This window comes from Patiria miniata, unplaced genomic scaffold (genome assembly GCF_015706575.1).
Source record: "Patiria miniata isolate m_02_andy unplaced genomic scaffold, ASM1570657v1 HiC_scaffold_28, whole genome shotgun sequence".
Lineage (NCBI taxonomy): Eukaryota > Metazoa > Echinodermata > Asteroidea > Valvatida > Asterinidae > Patiria > Patiria miniata.
Window position 1 is genome coordinate 6,321,895 of NW_024037067.1, and position 18,880 is coordinate 6,340,774.

At 38.6% G+C, this 18,880-nt stretch overlaps 1 protein-coding gene across 1 annotated transcript in view; it reads right to left on the bottom strand.

Moving 5' to 3' along the window:
* LOC119735032 (SEC14-like protein 1) overlaps nucleotides 1–18,643 on the bottom strand; it is a 45,339-nt gene extending 26,696 nt beyond the window's left edge. The window contains exons 1-3 of the mRNA XM_038208721.1: nucleotides 18,240–18,643; nucleotides 11,153–11,302; nucleotides 5,870–6,001 (exon numbers count right to left, since the gene is read on the bottom strand). Of these exons, the coding sequence (XP_038064649.1) occupies nucleotides 5,870–6,001; nucleotides 11,153–11,302; nucleotides 18,240–18,302 (345 nt within the window). The 5' untranslated portion in view covers nucleotides 18,303–18,643. The remainder of the gene's footprint in view (nucleotides 1–5,869; nucleotides 6,002–11,152; nucleotides 11,303–18,239) is intronic.
* Between the last annotated feature and the right edge of the window lie 237 nt (nucleotides 18,644–18,880).

Here is an 18,880-nt window from a genome sequence, read left to right on the forward strand (position 1 = left end):
TGAATTAAGGCCTGGCACATCGTTGCACAATATCGACGATAAACATATTCTAAACCGTAATTTGGAAATGCGTCACTTGACACGGGATCGATTGCACTAGGCCTGCAATGGAACTTTGCATTTCAAACTGAAACAATGCTTTGGCTTTTGTGGACTAAAGTTCCGTTCATGAATGCGAGACAAATAACTCTAGCTTTCATTTGTTTATTTATTTCTCTTCAAAATCAAAACTACATACAGTAAGAATAACAAAGTGAAAACTGTGTGCAATTTTGTTTGCAAGTCGATAAGTACATTGTACAATATGAATGTAAACAAGTGTATTTTTCTTGTTCGCAAATATTCTGTACAATTTCACGAATTAAAAAACACTGTTCAATGTTCACATACAAAATTGCTAAAAATCTTCAGAACGTGCATTCAAACATTTCAAAACAGGTTTTATGAAAACTTCAGAGGTAAACAATTCACCTGCAGAAAAGACTAAAGTTCCAGACACAAGTTCAAACCTCGTGAAGTCTTCAGGAGCTAACTGCCTTGGAAGAGACGACACTTTACACCGACCCGGTCTCCACGCTAATTGCGTCGCATCCAGTGGCAGAGTGAATTTGGATCGATTCAAAGACACCAAAATGAAGGCAGACGGGCGTGAAAAAAAGAAGCCTTAAAAAAAAACTACCTCCTGCTTGCACTGCATGGTGGAACTAATGCCAGCGCTCCAAATGCAAATCACGGTCTGACAAGATTTTAAACGAAGCATACCGCTTAAAGGGATGCTTCCACTATATTTAAGAACAGGGCTCTTTTTAGCGCAAGAAGACCTGCCTGTTGTGAACACATCATTAGTTGGCCAACTTTAAAATCTCACTGCGTTCTACTGGCTAACAAGTTTGGTTGCAGTGTTCAGAGCTGTGAACCAAAGCTTTCAATCCTATAAGATATGAATGAATTCAAACGAATTCTCTTTTGAACTTGTAACTTTGGTGCTGAGGGGCCGATAACATTCTAGCAATGCAATTTTGCATATTTTGTTTGTTTACAGCACCACAATTCACCATGGGCTTGTGGAAATTTGAATCAAATATAAAACTTAATCGGTCCAAAATCTAACCACTAAAAAAAAATCAAATAACCATAACAGGAACTGACTCGGCCCAATGTACCTACATGTAACAAGTTTCAATTGAATGAGGAATGATTATTGAACTAAAAAAAAAAAATTACAAACAAATTATTACGCATTCGGTACATGCACAAATAGTTCGGAAAAAATGTTGCAATTTGACGCCACTTCCGCAATTGTGTACAAAGTCTATAGAGAGTCAGGAATTTTTTTAAGTATTTCCTAACAAAATTGGAAATATTTCTCAGTCCTAGTTTCATGTCTTATCATCATTTTTGCAATGAATGACCAGACCTTCATTGAGATGACATAATGAAGAAAAAAGTGGCATCAGGTTGCAACATTTTTGCCAATGAGTTCATTGCTCCGTGAGTGTTTACCAAATCAGACAACATGTCGAAATTTGGGAATTTATACAAAAATACCACTTTTCTTGAAAATGACTTCACACCAGGTGCCATAATTTTACAGGATGCTTTAGACTGTCATTTACCAACATCCTAGTAAGGTATTTCTTAAAAAATTTGGTAGGTTTGTGTTTCGATGCTTGCAAATGTTGTATATTCCCTTTAATTCTATCACAAGATTTTTTGTCTTTTCATCTGTTGACGGTTGTCTGTCCCACAGACTGCCTAAATGTCAGACTGCCTATCCACAGATCCGTTATCATTCCTTCCATCACACCTTGGGGGGGGGGGGGGGTCATCCCATCCAAACTATCTAATCTCATTCCATCCAGGAGTCACATCAAAGCAAGCCCCAAGATCTTTTTTTCCCTTCCACTCCCAGACAATTTTCTCACTGTCGGAGATTGCCACCGGTTCAAATCCTGACTTACCGCGACCTCACACGAGTGCATGTGATGGTGTTAAGCGGATGGAATCGGCTAATCCTACCGTGAAGATAAAACGTCTGAGATGACTCCGCGCTGTAGTTAAAACCCGAGATGGATAATTGCATGTGCTCCGATTAAAGGTACATAGGATCATTTGCTCTTTTTGTCGTTTGCTCTTTTTTTTGTCGTTTCAAGCAACAAAATTGCTAGTAATCTTAGTAAGGTGCATTACAATGCAGCATTGCTAATGTTGCTAGCATCGTGACTTTGGGCCTGATCCATGGCTACATGGCATACGAGCTTAGGGCATCTGACTAACCCCCTTGAACAAAGACATAATGGGGAACCGCCAAAATAGGACCAGGTAGCTCAGTTGATCGAGCACTGGAACGTCAATCCCGAGGTTGCAGGTTCAAACCCCGCTCCATTCCACTTCTTTGTTCATGTTTAAAAGTTATTTCTAGTCAAGTGAGACATTCCATTCATGAGAACTGCATACTGTGTAAACTTGCTTTTACAAAAACATACTTGATACAAATTCGTCAAGAAAAATCACTTGACAATTACATATACATGTATATACAGTAACTCTCCAGCATAAATTCCCTAGATACAAAAATGACTGTTTTGCAAAAACTAAATAGGCCAACAGTATGTATCCCAGTTATGAGTGCTCCTGCATCAACGGGCTGTTCTGTTATTTACTCCTCCTCCTTCCGCATGTCACATCTCGGGTGTCATCTGCCCTGCCTTGTCCCTCAGTATGAAGTAGGATGGTATTGATTTGGGGGCTAACCAAGGCGCCAGATAGAGTTAGGCCTACCAGTATGTCACATTTTAAGTGTCCTGTGGTCAGAGTCACTGGAGAGCCAATTACACAAAGTCAGATCTGCAAAGTTTAGGAGAGATTTGTTGCGGACAGACAGTACGTCTCTGTGCATATTGTCCGATGGATGATTTATGTTGTCTGTGCCACGGGATTTGTTTTTTAATTTGGGAGATTTTTGCCTGAATTTGGTTCCACTCTGTCCCTGGAAGCTCTGTACAGTATGCATACATGTACATGTACATATACATACATGTACGTGTACGTTGTGCATGCACATGTGCTACCATGGTACATTCCTTCCACACTGATCAATGTACGTGAACACGTACGTTGTTCACCCATTACTGAAGTTGTTTGCAAATGTGCCTACCGGCATCTACTGACATTTCTGTTTATAGATTTTCGTCATAATGGGCCTTGCCGATCTGTTGTAGTTCTTCCAACACCCTTCCAACCCCCCCCCCCCACGTCTCATAGTAAAATGACAGCGCGTCATTAATCGCTAAAAATACCATCTGTGGTGTTTTTTTAACAGGTTAAAAGCAAAGCCATACCACCCTACCAGCAGAATTTGAAGAGGATTATTCACGCTCAAAATAATGGGAGACTTTTGGTAGCAAAAATACCGGTCCTTTTTCAATTGTTTACGTCATGTTTTTGCCAAACTGCACATGCTCAATATGACGCAAACAATGGAAAAAGAACTGGTATTTTTGCTGCCACCACCGTCTCAAAAGTCTTCCATTACATAAACATGTTAAACTACTGCCACTATGCATTATCTTAACCCCAACTTCTCAATTTATTATTTCTTTTTGCTAGAAACCTCCTGGACCCTCTGAATTCCAACACTGTGCAAGAATCTAACGGTATAGTTCTTTGTACTTGAAACTTTGAAAGGACATCGAGTCCAACCAATGTACATGTACGTACAATACGGTGGCTGGGCTGTCTCTTCCTAAAACCTACAATTTCCTAAAAAACTCAAGATGGATTTCAGAGAATCAGAAATTTTTGGATGAAAAAATAGTTTAAAGGTATCATGAATGACCCAAAAGTATAAATGTGGCATCTCAAGAGAGCGTGCAAGTCTTGCCTGATATCATCAGGTGTGACTTTCATATGAACGTCTTGGTACTAAAGTGAAACATTTCTAGTTACTGACTCCTGTGTTAGAATTTACTAAAATCTGGTATAGAGTGATACAAAAGTTGAGGTCGAATTTCAAAAAATGTAATGCTTTCTTTTCTTTTATACATGTAGAACCATTCCTTGCCCTTCACTGGATAAGCCTACCAGTAGTCAGGACATAAAATAATTCATGCAAAAACAGGACATTGTACCGGTAGATTCTCTGGGTGCCTGGGCACCTGTAAAATTATCTTGCAGATTGTTTAGGCCAAAATGCTCGCTCTATACATGTACATGTACCTAGTTGATGAGCAGCATATACGGGTAGTATCCATTAAAGGGAACATATTCTACTGCATCAATTTAATACTACCGGTACCTGTACATGAACCATGTCTAATTATACATACAACTCAACTGAAATTGCACAAAAATCGTTCCTGCATGACACAACTCCTGCATTTGTTTATGAAACACATCACTGCGTCATACTGACATGGATGAAAAGAAAAGCAACTTTTGCAAAAACAAGTTTTATTCTAGAGGGAATCAGTACTCATTTGAAAACAAAGCAAGTCCAATTTTTGTTTTGACAAAGTCACCTCAACCACAAAACTTTCATTAGTTTTTTGCAAATGCAGGACCAAAACATCCATCAAATATCTACTCTATTGATAAACAACAACTGAAAAGTTCAGGGTCAAAATCTACGGTGAATTCCTGGTAAGTATATCCCCCGGTTCTAAACATTTCCCCCTCATTGTAACTGACACAAAACTGCGGACAAAACAATTGACAAAAGACTGACTTCATATCCCTACAAAAGAGTGATTTTTTTTTCTAGAGAGAAAAACAAATTTAAAGCACCCCCAAGCCCATGGCTTTGTTGTGTACATGAACACTTAACGCATGCTGCACAATTTTGTCATGATAGTCAAATGTCAAAAATCAATTACATTTTTGTGTTCTCGATGACGCAAGTTCTGTGATCAAACTAATGGCCATCGCTGTCTAATGCAACAAACAATGTGGTCTGCCATGCATGCAGAAATGTGACTCCAGTAAAAATATAAAAAAGCTGTTTGTTATTGCTCGTGCTTTTCAATTCAATTTCACTTCAATGTTTGCTTTGGCAAAACATTAATTACACAAATACGGGTACGTACCGGTACTATAAAAATAAACTGATGAACATTCCACCTAGCGTTTTATTTGGATCAAATATCGTTGGTTTTTTTAATAACTTCCCGTAATATTTTATAAAAGGAACTTTTTGACATGTTTTTCTTAAGTAGGAGTCTCCTTGCCTTTCTACATCGGTGATATTTACCACACAAGACTTGGACCTAATTTCATGCTACTTCTACTGGTCATACGTTATGTCCTTGGGCAAGCCAATTTACCCCAATGTACCGTACCTCTCTCCACTATGTAAATGGGTGCCAGCATTAGCTGGGTAGTAACCAGTGCTGGCATCCTTCACATGTAATGCCCGTACCAGAGCTTTGAAGTGCTCAGTGAATAAACCTGAAAACGTGTTTTTCTAATCTTTTTCATCCATTATCTAGTAATGGTCATACAAGGAGAATACAGACTACAGGTAGGAGTTTTGGATCGTTTCTCTTAATTATTAATTAGATATCATGGTTTTGGCTCTGTTACGGACATCACACTGCCTCATAACGCTGGAACTGCCCAAATATTTTTATTTGCTTCATGCCAAGGGAACTGGAGATAAATGCTGGCCTGGTGAGCAGTACTGGCTCACGGCAGACTTGACTCAGCCTTGTGCAACCCGATATTGAAACCCCTCAGTGCAATGTTACCACTGACAACATAGTGCTGATTGCTCATGTTTCTCCGTGTTTGTTTCAACATCCAAATATATCAGGGAAGATGGTAAACACATGACCACATGGTGAGGCTTGCTACAGAGGTCAAGAAAACTTACAAAATATGTGCAGCCTTCGATGACCATGATTCGTGAGGAGAAACTCTCGTTGTAAGCCTCAATCTTCAGAGTCCTGTCGCGCCAATTCAGCGAGTTCTTTTGGATGAAGTAGATGTAGTCCACGCCTACAATCTGCAAGGAAAGGAAAAACACACATTGAAAAAAATGCAGCGATCACCGATGAAAAAAACACCCATGATGGTTTTAAATAAATTCATTACTCACAACAACAGGACTTGAACAGGAGTCTGGATTTTGCCAGTCAAGTTTTCAGCTGGTACAATGAATTTATAAAAAAACTTCCCAGATTTCATGCTTCATCTCTACTGAAGTCTTTTGGTCTGAAATAATTATAAAGCTGTGCCCTTTTGAATTAATTTTTTTTAAAGTAAAAATAAATTCTTGAACAAATGTGCCTGTAGGCATACTGTGTACATTAACAAATACAAAATTTATAAAAAACTTTTCTCAAATGTAAGTGCAGGGGGGCAATTGAAACTCACTTATTTAAGGAGTAAATATATAGCGCTTTATACCAAAGGTCTCAAAGCGCTTCACAATTATTACCCCTGCCTATCAGGCCATGAGACCAGTTTTTGCAGCAGCTCGAGATCAGCGCAGTCTGGTCTCGACCTTCACAGGTACCCGTTTATACTCCTGGGTGGAGAGAGGCAATTGTAGTAAAGTGTCTTGCCAAAGAACACAAGCACTATGTTCCCAGTGGGGGTTTAAACCCACGTACCACGGCACATGAGTCGAACACCTTAACGATTGGACCACATGTACATGTACAGCGCTCCACAGGAAAGTTCCATTTTCCAAATTCATATTTTCTAGTCAGACTGTGGAATTTTACCATGAATGAATGCACAGATATATCATGTGCCATTGGCTTTGATACCGCTGGTCAGAAGATAATTCTGAAAAGATTAGCAATAGGCATTTAATAATTCACCACAACTATAAAACTTTTTTTTGTTTAATTCCACATTGTACATCTCAGATGCATGCATGATGCAGGAAATAATACAGGATGCGACTGAATTCAGAGAAAGGCCAAGTCGGGAAATGAAACGCTGCATGTGGCATTGAGCTTTTGGCTGCTGCGCTTGGGTCATGGCAGTCAATTCAAGGATAACAGAGGTTAATTTTGCAGTCGGCATAGAGTCATAATGGATTTATTCACAGAGACTATGTACATACTCATTATTTATTTAACTGTATGGAAGGGACCTTAGTCGTGCCAATATGAAATTTGGACATATGTACAATGTACATGTATGTAAATTTATATTTTCTTACATGTAGAATGTTCCTGTGACAAGTTTGGTTTGTAAACAAGTGTGAGTGCACAATAAGTTCTGGCCAACTTTCATGAAAGTCTTGCATGAAATGATTGTGTAGTACACTGTACGTACAAGCCCAGGCCGCCATCCCACGCGAAAATCATGTGCTGAAAATTGACCAAAATAAGCCCCAAAGTTTCCCATAAAAATAGCGTGCTATATACCACGTGCTAATACATTACTGCACATTATCTTGCCTCCATTAACAACATTTTTGTAAACAACTTTAAGAATTGTTACACAGGGTTCTCCCCACGTACAAACGTGCGTATCGGCCCGATACGCTGGAATTGCGGCCCGATACGCCGACAAAAATGCCGATCACATTTTTCAGCCCCCGATACGCACAATATAATTATTATACAAGCCATTAAAATGCACAACATAATCGTTTCATACACCATTATTTCATCTTGACATGCAAAATCTTGACAAAAATCCCGCATTTCTGATGCATGCGTGATCAAAATGCACACGATGACGGGTCTTTCGCGTCAACCGCCAGCTATATATTAGCGCATACAGCACGGTACACTGGTTCCCTTCGCGTGCTAAAAGTATCAATGCTATGATGAAGGACCGGAACCAGTGACTACTGCCTCGTGCGTGCATACATGATGATGATGTCGGCCGAAGTTGGATCGTAAAAACACCAAACAACCATCGATGGAGAAAGAGAATTTCTGCAAATTAATTCACAGAACGTGATCTTTATTTTCTGTGTATGTATTTTCCATTAAAATGACGAGATTGCAAAGCTCGAACTTGTGGCGAAACATCGTAGTGTGCTTCTTAGAAGCAGTAGGGCCGTACACAGTGCAGTAATGCACACTGATACTGCGCGATGTACGGCCGGCCAGACTGAATGTTGGCAGTGCCAGGGGCCGTGATCGATGTACGTTAAGCATAGTGGAATCAACCTCCTCAAATATATTTTTAATTAGGTGAGGCAAGTTTTAATCACTTCTGATGGTCAGTCTTGATAATTTTCGTGGTGCAAAGGAAAATAATCCAGGCACAAAACTACATGATTCCTTGTTCAATATGCTCCATTCAATCATGTGTTTTTATTCCTCCATGATTCAATCAGCAGCCCAAAAAAATGGTGAAATAATTTTTCCGACCTACCGACGCTATTTTGAAAGCCATGTAGTCGGAAGCAAAAGTGATTTTTTTCTTCACCTTAATTTCTTAATTTGAAACTTGCTTGTAAATATAATCCATACTTTCTAGATCAAGAAGGTTTAACACAGGTTTTGAAATGTTGATTTTTTTTTTTAAGTTAAAAACGTTGATATTTTTTTTCTCTAATTACAAAAAATATCACAAGATCTCCTCTAAATTTTAAGGAAAAATCTTCCATAAAGACTCCCCAGATTTGCTCTAAAATGCACCAGAGAGCCTCTAAAGTTCAAAATTTTTCGGGGCCCTTAAGCGGGCCCCGAACCCCACGCCGTCGGGCTTCGCAGGTTGGTGAATCACAACAAAACTTCCCCCACAGGTTTGAAACAATCCTGGGGAGAACCCTGTTACAAAAAATTTTGATAGTTTTCATTCCTTTTGTTTGCTTTTTTCTTGAAATGCCAATTTGGTAGTTACATTTTATGGGAAACTTAGGGGGTTCGTTTGTGGTCAATTTTCCAGGGACAGACATACATGTATGCAAAACAGAAGCGCATGTGCATCAATGGAGACAAAGCCAATTTTACAATAACTTTCGTCAAGAGTGCACTTACTGAGGACGGCATGGCATTTGGTCAATTTTTGGTCAAATATTTTTGGTCACTTTTCCGGAACAGACAGACAGACCGACCGACCGACCGACCGACCACCAAGTGACATGTAAAAGCTCTGGCCAGAGCTTAAAAATGGGTACCATTAAAGGTGCAGTGCAAAGCGTTAATAACAAAACATTTAATGTCGGACAGGAAAGACAAAAGGGTATAATTAACTTCTAAATTAATTTCTAAGTCGTTAACTGACAAACTGATTAAGTAAAGTCCAACATCGATTTAGGAATTTGGAGAAAAATATAGAAATGAAATCTACAAAATGTTTAAGTTAACAGATCTATAATCTTCCATTTTTCATTACAAGCAAAAACAAACTGCAACTGCACTGCCTTGCATACATGTAAAACAACGTTCCATCAAAGACTTCTGACTAATTAGCATGGGATCACGCCTCTTGACATCCATAATACAAAAGCACTTAACTAATCAAGAATTATTTTGTAAATGGCTATTTCAAGGTTATATTTGCAGGTCAATTTAATACAAGCTACGAACACATTGCAATTTCCGGACTGGAAGTCAGGTTGACTCAAAAAAATTATTCACACAGGCCTCCAGTAGGGAAGTATGGCCAAAAAACTGCAAAGTCAATCTCTTGGTAATTTATACGTACCTACAGTTGATACATGCCGTTTGCATCCTTCAACCAAGGTACAATGTCCGTGTACATGTACATATATACTGCACATGCATTATTTATTGGGTCCTTGCAATTTGTGCATATTGACAGGACATGCCATTCACCAATATTCCCTCTGTGTAATACCGCAGTCTGGCTCACAGCAAACATCAAATTTCAGGGATTTCACTGACTGAGTCTTCAGCGAAACGAAATTAGTTTCCTGTGAAACTGAAATTTTTATGAGCATAGGAACTTCTAGAATATAACAGATCAAAAAGATGGATTGACTTTATGCAAGCAGGTATTCAAAGTCGAGGTTCTGACTACATGTACAGGTACATTGTACATGTGTGTGTATGTACATGTATGTTTGAAGTTGATCAATCACACTCAAACAACACAATCTGTAGGATGAGAATTAAGATAACCCTAAAGGGCCATCTAGAAATTCCTTGGGTTTAACCACTTCGCGCCGGGATTATTTTTGCCGAAAACTTTGATTTTTGCAAAAGGCAAAATTTCCAGCTAACTTCTAATATACAGGCAAACACCACTAATACTGATTCGCAAGAGTCATTTCAACAGGTTTTGTGTGATATTTCTTGCCGAAACCTCATATTTAAATACTCTGAGGTGTGCAATGGGGCGTAAATTGTAGAACAATAGGCCAAGCACAGCGGCCAATTCAAGATCAACACACGCCTCCACAGACTTCACAGTCTTTTATTGTGTGTGTACAAAAGACCCAAGGGATTAGCATGTTTAGATGTCACCCAAAGGCGAGTCAAGGCAATCTTAACGTTTAACCTGTCAACTGCGCCTATAAAAATAGCCAGTGCGTGTAATCACGTTCTCTGATGCGAACTGGGTAACAACCAATCCAAAGTGCTTGTGCTCGTAAAAATATATTGATTGACCTAGAAAGCATCTGTTACACTATACAATGAGTTGAAGTTCTTCACTGAGTCTTGCTGAAGGAGTTGCAGCTTGCTGTGAAGACCTGTTAAAGCCCTTTAATGATCATCCAAACTCTCTGTGTTTGACCTGGCGGGTAAAACCTGAGGTTTAGGCAGCCCCTTTCATCATGTTCATGCTAGCAGGAATCCAAACACAGTTTCTACATGGGTCTAGCTTTCTATACAGGTAAAATTCAGCCCTAGTTGAAACCTGGGATGAGACACTCTATGTGGGTAGAAAAATCCAAAATCTACAACCGACCTGCGTACACACCAATGTAAGTGTGGGCGGGCCGTCACCGCATTATGGAGAAGTTTTTTTTACTGTTATGGGGACTTTCTACTGTCCCCATAGTGTCTTCGGTCCCTATGCATGTAATACCATGGGACAACATGTGTGTAGTCCCCACAGTTACGGAAAAAGAATGCGTGAACTACATGTATATGTCTTGCCTACCCATGTTCAATGGTACCTAGTTTTGGTCATGGTGAACTCATGATGATTTCAACATGGGTGGGCGAGACGATAGCGCGAAAAGACTGCTAGATTCCAATGATTGGGTTACCTTTTTCAGCAGGTAGGGGGCGTCCATGTTGAGTTTGCAGCGTCGCTCCACGACGTGTACGGCCTCGTCGTCGCTCTTGAAGTCCGACAGAATCTCGCTGCCTAAGAAGATTGGTATCATCTTACAGGTGGGGAACCGTTTCTGATACGCCTGGAAGAGAAAAATAAAATTTGATAAAAATATGTTGATGATTTAGCACATTTTCACATACGATTCAATAATTTAAAAAATCTGCAGTATCAGATTCGAACAACGAGCCAACTGATTGTTTTTGGCTGAATCTGAATAATGTGGTTATGGCTGACAATACCGCTGGGCGAGTAACCCAATAACTCGAGTACTAGCGAGTAGTTTTTTCTACTTGTGGGTTGTCATCCACTCGAGCACTCGTCCTGGGGTGAGTAGAAGCAGGTACTCACCAGTAGTAATTTAGGGTTCAGGGTTCACGGCTTAATACGTCCCCTGCAAACAGGGAATCACTCCCTTCACCTCTCTCTCCATAGGATTCCATTTGTCAAAAAAAATATTCAAGTAAAACATCGCACAGTAAGGATATCTCAGTGCTAAAGAATATGGTGAGACATGCACGCTATTTGCCTGTAAGTTGCTTCACGTCATACTAACGTACATGTCATTTTTCTGCTTAAATCGGAACTACATGTACTCCCGAGTACTTGACTACTCACGAGCAATTTCTTTGCGAGTACTCGAGTAGAAAAATCCACTACTCACCCAGGCCTAGCTGGAATTAACACATGTACCGGTACATGTTTACGGTACACGTAATTCAGGGGCCAAATGCACATCCCAAAGACTACTTGTTGTGGTATTCTGAGGCAGTAGTATTCAGAGACAGCACTTAACTTTTAGCAATTAAACAGCGAATGTGAACTTTTTTCCTTATAAATCCTCTCACAGCACTGAGTATATACAGTCCTTATAAAACAATGAATGGCAAACTTAAAAATTACATTTTCTCAACACAAATAAAGTGAAAGTCATTTAAAAAAATTAATATTATTTATAAATTTTAATCACCTTAAATTATAATCAAGTGGATATTCGTTCACAGGACTTTGCTCCAATTTTTTTTTTCAAACTGAAACTGATATTTTAAATTTGAAACAAAACTGTAAAATGGAGTACCCCCTGTATGGCCTTTAATTATTCAATTGACTAATTTTAACACAGGTGCATAGTTTGACATGTAGCCTCATAGGGGTACTGTCTCTCAAGACACAAAAGGCTGGCGTGCCCTCCTTTTGTTACCAATTTAAAAGCATCCAACCGCTTTGACAGAAATCAATTGTCAGGGGCATGTCGCTCAATATTTCTGCACTGGCAAAAAATCAATAAACACAAGGTGTCTTCTTGTTTACAACTGCAGCAATCAGAACTACAGAGCATGGCTACATGCATGTATGCAACTCCTATAGGTCTCTCTCAAAGATGGCCATCTCTGTAGGTGAACTGCAACTGCATATTTTACGCAATCAAGCACGCATCGCGCAGTGTTGAAAATGTTCCAAACACGCGCGCTTGTTGCTCGAAATGTGTTCAAAAACACAACACAGACAATGCGTGTTTTGTAAGTTGACGCTCAAAATGCCGATGCACGTGGCTGGTCTGTAGGAAATGACATCATTTGAGAGAGACCTATTTGGAAATTTCGGCAACCCCTTTCACAAAATGGTTGTGGGATTTAAGTCCCAATTTTTCCAAAATTTGGTTTGAATTTCACCGAATTTCACTATTTGGTTTCGATTTTGGAAAATGGATATTCGAAACCAACCTAACAAAAATTAAGTCTTTCATTTTATGTGACACAGGCTAAAAAGAAAACAATTGGAACATCCCCCAATTTGCTCTGTGGTCTCTGATAGGCCTAAAGTTGCATGCTTGCTAGTGGTCTTCTTGGTGTACATGAATAGCCTACCCATTCGACTTATCAGACAGCTCCTACCCATTTTGTCAACATTACAGCTCTGAAGTGTTTTTGTAAAGGCTGAATGGTCATTCAGTCCTGCAGACTATACCCAATCATTGGGAGGGCATTGCATGTGGCACCTCACTCGTCAGTTTTTGTTGGCATGACTGGGAGCTGAATAGGAACTTCCAGTGGAATCAGATAACCGCTATTTGGTTTGAAAAAAAATTAGGATAACCAGATGGTGCCAGACTATTTTATAATTGGAGTTCACTCCAAGACTCACTTTTCTATTTTTTTTAATGTGGCTTAAAATATCAGGGTATGTTTAATCACAAATTTTAAATTATTCAGAGCATAATTTGTAATTAACTTTTATTTCATTGCTTTCATTTCTACTCACAAATTCCAAAAATTAAGAGTTAATACCAGTACCTCGCTTTCAATTTATGGCCGACTCGTGAATAAAGTGTATTGGTCAGTTTCCTCGGACCATGATCAGAACAACGATCAGACCATATGAGTATGACCAAAAGATTGAGTTAACCCTTCTGGTTTTTCCTACATTGTACTTCTCATAACCACACTTCTGAGGGTTTTTTTTTTACAGTAAGTCACTTCACATTGTGCATCTGCAAATTTCTCCCTAGCTGTGCTTTTCACTATGCAAAGCCTCCGATGACATGTTTCTGTGAGTCCATAAAACTGCACCATTGTGTTTACGTTCTACTGGTCACCAACCAAAATTTGATAATAATAATAATAATACGAAACCAACAATATATGATTTCGTCACCAAAATGTCAAAGCTTGTCAGCAAAATGTCAAAGTAATCAGACACGCCAGTAAACCCCTGAAATTATGCTTTCCTTCACACAAAGAGATGATTGTCTCCGTCTATAAATGTTTAATATACCACAATGAATCTCGCGCTACGGGAATTGAATGGCAAGCATGATGAAAAGGCATTGGAATCATTCTGAAGGTTTCGAGTTGTTAGCTGCTGTACAGATGATACCAGGGAGGAAGGAATAACAGACTTAGTGGGGCAGATATGGGAAATCTTTAGAGGAGTTGTGCCTTTGATGATACAAGCATGGCATTTGGCACACAGTCAGAGTATGTCTTAATTAATTAAGAAAGATATTTGGCTATAGGGCCATTGCACATTTGTCCTTTGAAAAATACAGTAAGAATAACAAGCAATTTTCAAAATGTTCAAAATGGCTGCCGTTACTTGTTATTCTACCCATATTTATTCAAAGGATGAATCTGTGATGGCCCTATAGCCAAATATCTTTCTCATGACATACTCTGACTCTGTGCTGAACGTCATGCTTGTATCATCAAAGGCACAATCCCATCACCTATCTGCCGTACTAACTGTTTCAGCTGCTGACTAATGGTTATGTAGTGTCTTGTTGAAAATACCGAGTATGAAAGAACGCTTTGTGTTGTAATATGACTGTGCCCAGACTCTCTAGGTGATCAAACAGCGAAATGCATACATTCTAGCTGGACCATCATGGAAGAAGAATATCCTTCCTTCATGGCTGACAGAGAGAGAGACGGAGAAAGAGTATTTTGTTTATTACAGTGTAGTATAGATTAGCAGGTGTACTTGTGCTTATTTACTGAATAACTTCCTGCATGTTTACGCTCAAGCTACATTTGTATGTATATTATGTACATGAACAGCTTGTGTAGGCCTACTGCTTTCTTTTTTCTTTTTCCTTTTTACAAATGTTACACTAGAAAAGATCACACAACAAACCTAGTCTAGACACAATAACCACAGCTGTTGTAAGGTGTGATTAATACAGGCACGGAGGGATTGAGGTCCAACAAATAATTATTGAGGGAAACGGTTGGCTGTCCATTATCTGCTCAACAAAGCAGAATAACAATGTAGAACTCTTTGTGGAAATCCTGAATAAGAACTGTATAGTACACGTGTACAGGTATACATGTACAAAAAATATGTATCTTCTCACTATTCCAATGCGCCCCTTTACATTTCTATTGATGTGACCTTCAGATATTACACCCACAGGGTTTGTTCAAGTGAGAAAGCTGTTGGAAATGTATGACAGCTGACAATAATGTCAATTGCTGCCTTTAAATTTGTTGTGGGGCTCTGCATGCAATACCACACTGCATGATACTGAAATTTATAATGATTTCTATGTATCAAGACTTCAGGGCCTTGAATGAACAAAGCACATTGCATACTTGGCCAAATTTCAATCAACACAAACAAATTTAGCAAAATAAAAAGATTTTCCAACCTATCGACATTTTTGAAAGGCATATAATCGGAAGCAGAACTATTTTTTTTTTCGCCTAATGACTCACATCAGGCTCTTGATAAAAAAAAGTTCAACAAAGTCATTGTAACAGTGATGAGATAAAGAACATATAACAAAATAATGTTTGATAACTGACGTTTTCATTATCACTTACAATGTATACTATTTATAGAACCTTTGCACGATATCACTCAGTGCTGTTGTCACAATTACGCATCGTGCCTGGTACAGTGGTAACTCATATCACAGACCTTTTCTACACAAAAAGCCAAATCATCCTGCAAACACGCTCATCTGTACCGTACTTGAAAATATGTTCAAACACGGAATATTTACTCAGAGCTATCCTGTTTTCAGGGAAGATCAACATTAAAAAAATTCCCCTCTTTATCTGATCATTGTAGAATTTGTACATTTGTATCTACACGTGTGTCATCCGAAATGACACTTTTATGGTTTAGGTTTTGTTTTTCACTTTTATGGTGTAGGTTTTGTTTTTGGTAAAATAATCTTCATCAAAAACACTTAATAAACATGAATGCATGCTTCTAAGCTGTGAGAAAACAAAATGAAAACTTACACATTTTACAGTAGATAATGGACTTTAGATCCATTGTGTTTAACCTTTGCCATGTTTACACGTACTTTTCGAAAGTCAGGAGGTGAACATTTTGACAAGTTAGCATGGAGTCAAACTTCACCTTAAGTGAAGTCAACATATTTTATTTCAATTCTCGGAAGTCTAGAAGTTACCAAAGTGAAACTCGTTCAGTATACAGCTGCTGTGTTACTTAGCTTTACTGTATACTACATGCATGTTTCATATTAAAGGGAATATACATCATTTGCTTTTGCTGTAATTTTCAGAAATGGATGGAATTTGGGGGTTCGAAATATATAGCAAATATAGTTACACTGACTTTTTTGAGGTTTTGGGTTCGAAAATGCTATAAAAACCAAGAAAAACGATCATTTCCCTGTAGTCTGGTTCCCTGACTCCATATAAGAAGAAACAGAGCAGTTTACATACATTGGGGAATTGTAAGGTCAGGGAACCAGTCTAGCTGGCTCGTACCCGTTCATAGGTTTGTAATCGATTGCAAACAAGTGCGATGGTCGATTGTGGCCAGTATTTGAAAAAAAAGCCAGATGTTTCCAACGCTGATCGGCCGATCAGCGTTGGAAATTGATACAAAAATACCACTTTTCTTGAAAATGACAGTATACCAGGTGCCATGATTTTACAGGATGCTTTACACTGTCATTCACTAACAGTCCAGCAAGGTATTTCAAAGTGATTTGGTAGTTTTATTTTTTGATGTTTGCAAATGTTGTATTATCCCTTTAAAGTACGGCTGAAACTCTATGTTTGACTTGTTTGATAAACATTTAACTGTCAGTTTTTGCCAAATGAAGATAACTTTGATCAAGCTGTACTTGTAAATTGGATAGGGGTGGGAATAATAGTTGAATTACATTTTTACAATAATCAAAATAAATTGGTTGCACAATGACGCAAATAAAAGAAAGCCTTTGGTCATGCCATCTCAACATTTTAGAAGATTCCATCCAGAAGGTACCTTTAAGGCCGGGTAAAAATAAATAGTTTCTTGTCTGGGCTTCTTAATTGAACGAAGGAAGCAGAAGCTTTTTTGCAGAAAGGTTCACCATTCCTCAATGCTGATACAAAATTGCAGCCAAAGGAAATGTAACCCTTTCTACATAGCTACATATTTGTTGGAAACAACACAAGACAATATACTGACAAGTGCAAAATATATTGCAAATGTATGAATTTAAAAAAGGGTGGGGGGGGGTGGAAGAAGGGAATAACGAAGCAGGCTGGGACGAGAAATTGATTATTTTTTTACTTGGCCCTACACGTATTTGACATTGTTCAATGGAATCAATGTTGCATGCTGAAGTCACTTTACCAGTTGTGTACAAAGTCCATGGAGAGTCAAGAACAAATTTTGCCTAACAATAGTGGAAATGTACTTCCAGAACTCTCGGAATGAAAGCCGCGCTGTAGTTGGTCAAGAGAATTAAAGTGCCCTCAGTCGACAGCAAATGATGAGAGGCGGCCGAGTGCGAGACTCCAGGGATCCTTGTGAACGAAATTGTTTGACATTTGAGGGATTTCAACCCACCCTAGACTAGAGGTACCTATCCACATCAAGATAAAATGAAATATTGAGGCTGAACATTTCGTGACAGGAGAGTTTGGAGGTTTGAAAAAGTTGTGAATTTTCTGCTACAATTTTCTGTAAGGTTTGTAAAACCTTACAGTTCTGGAAGTAGTGGAAATGTTTCTCAGTCCCAGGTTCATGTCTGTTCAACATTTTTTTTCAATGACTGACCTTTATTGAGATGATATATGAAGGAAAAAGTGGCGTCGGGTTGCAACATTCTTTCCAATATAAAAATTATTGTGAAAAAAATCAATGCTTTTAATCATGGTTAACATCTTAATTATTTAAAAACAACAATAACTGTGGCAAAAAAATGCATAATTAGTTTAGATAGCCACAAATAACAGATAAAAGAAGTGGGAAAGGATGCCAGTTATTCTCCATTCTTTCTGAAAATTGTAAACAAATTAATTAGTTTATATGATGGAATGTAAAGCTAATAAAATGGTTTAATCATAATTTATGGTAAAAATCATTAATCATAAACATTCATTTATGTTTATGATTTAAAACAAAATTTGGGCAGGGTCAATTCAACAAAACTCTCAACAGGTTAAAAAATATTTGTAACTGAAACATAAAATTAATTAATAAAACTATTTAGTAGATATATGAAGCTTTAAAAAGAAACTGACTAAAGGTTTTACGAGAATACATACCGCCATAACAAGTTCGAACGGGTGTTTGTACACCCGTACGGGGGACTTGTACTGCTGTACCATCCTGTCAGTGTCAAATGCTGCACATCAGCTAGCTGGACAACCGCAACATGAAAATTGAGACAGGAATTTTATGTCAAGAACTCAACATTACTGCTAAACCGGAGGGTCTACGATGAGTGTGACTAAAACTTCAAAGTCCCGCTACCGACATCCTGAATTCATGACACATTCGAACTAACTGTCGCATTTCCGTTTGTAAAACACCAACAATCGTGGAATTCCGCACGAATGACAAACCGCTGGCTCTTCCTTCGGCCTTTTTTATTCACACTGCTTGCGTATTTAACACCGGTTTGTGTTAGCCGCTTCCTGACGCATAGGTAAAACATGTGTAGACGTCCGGGTACCCGCCGGTTGCCGGCTGAATTAATGTATGACGTCACAATGTGGTTTCAAAGAGTGCGTTGACCTTGCCATTTTCTTGTTTACATTCAGAGGCATGTTTACATTTAGTCGTTTCCTGACATTTCTGGGTACCAATTCGAAACGCTTTTTCGCTTTGTGTTTAACAAATCGTTCCTGCTTTTCTTCCTGTTATAAATAATACCGCTTGCGATGGTACAGAACAGGCGGTTTGC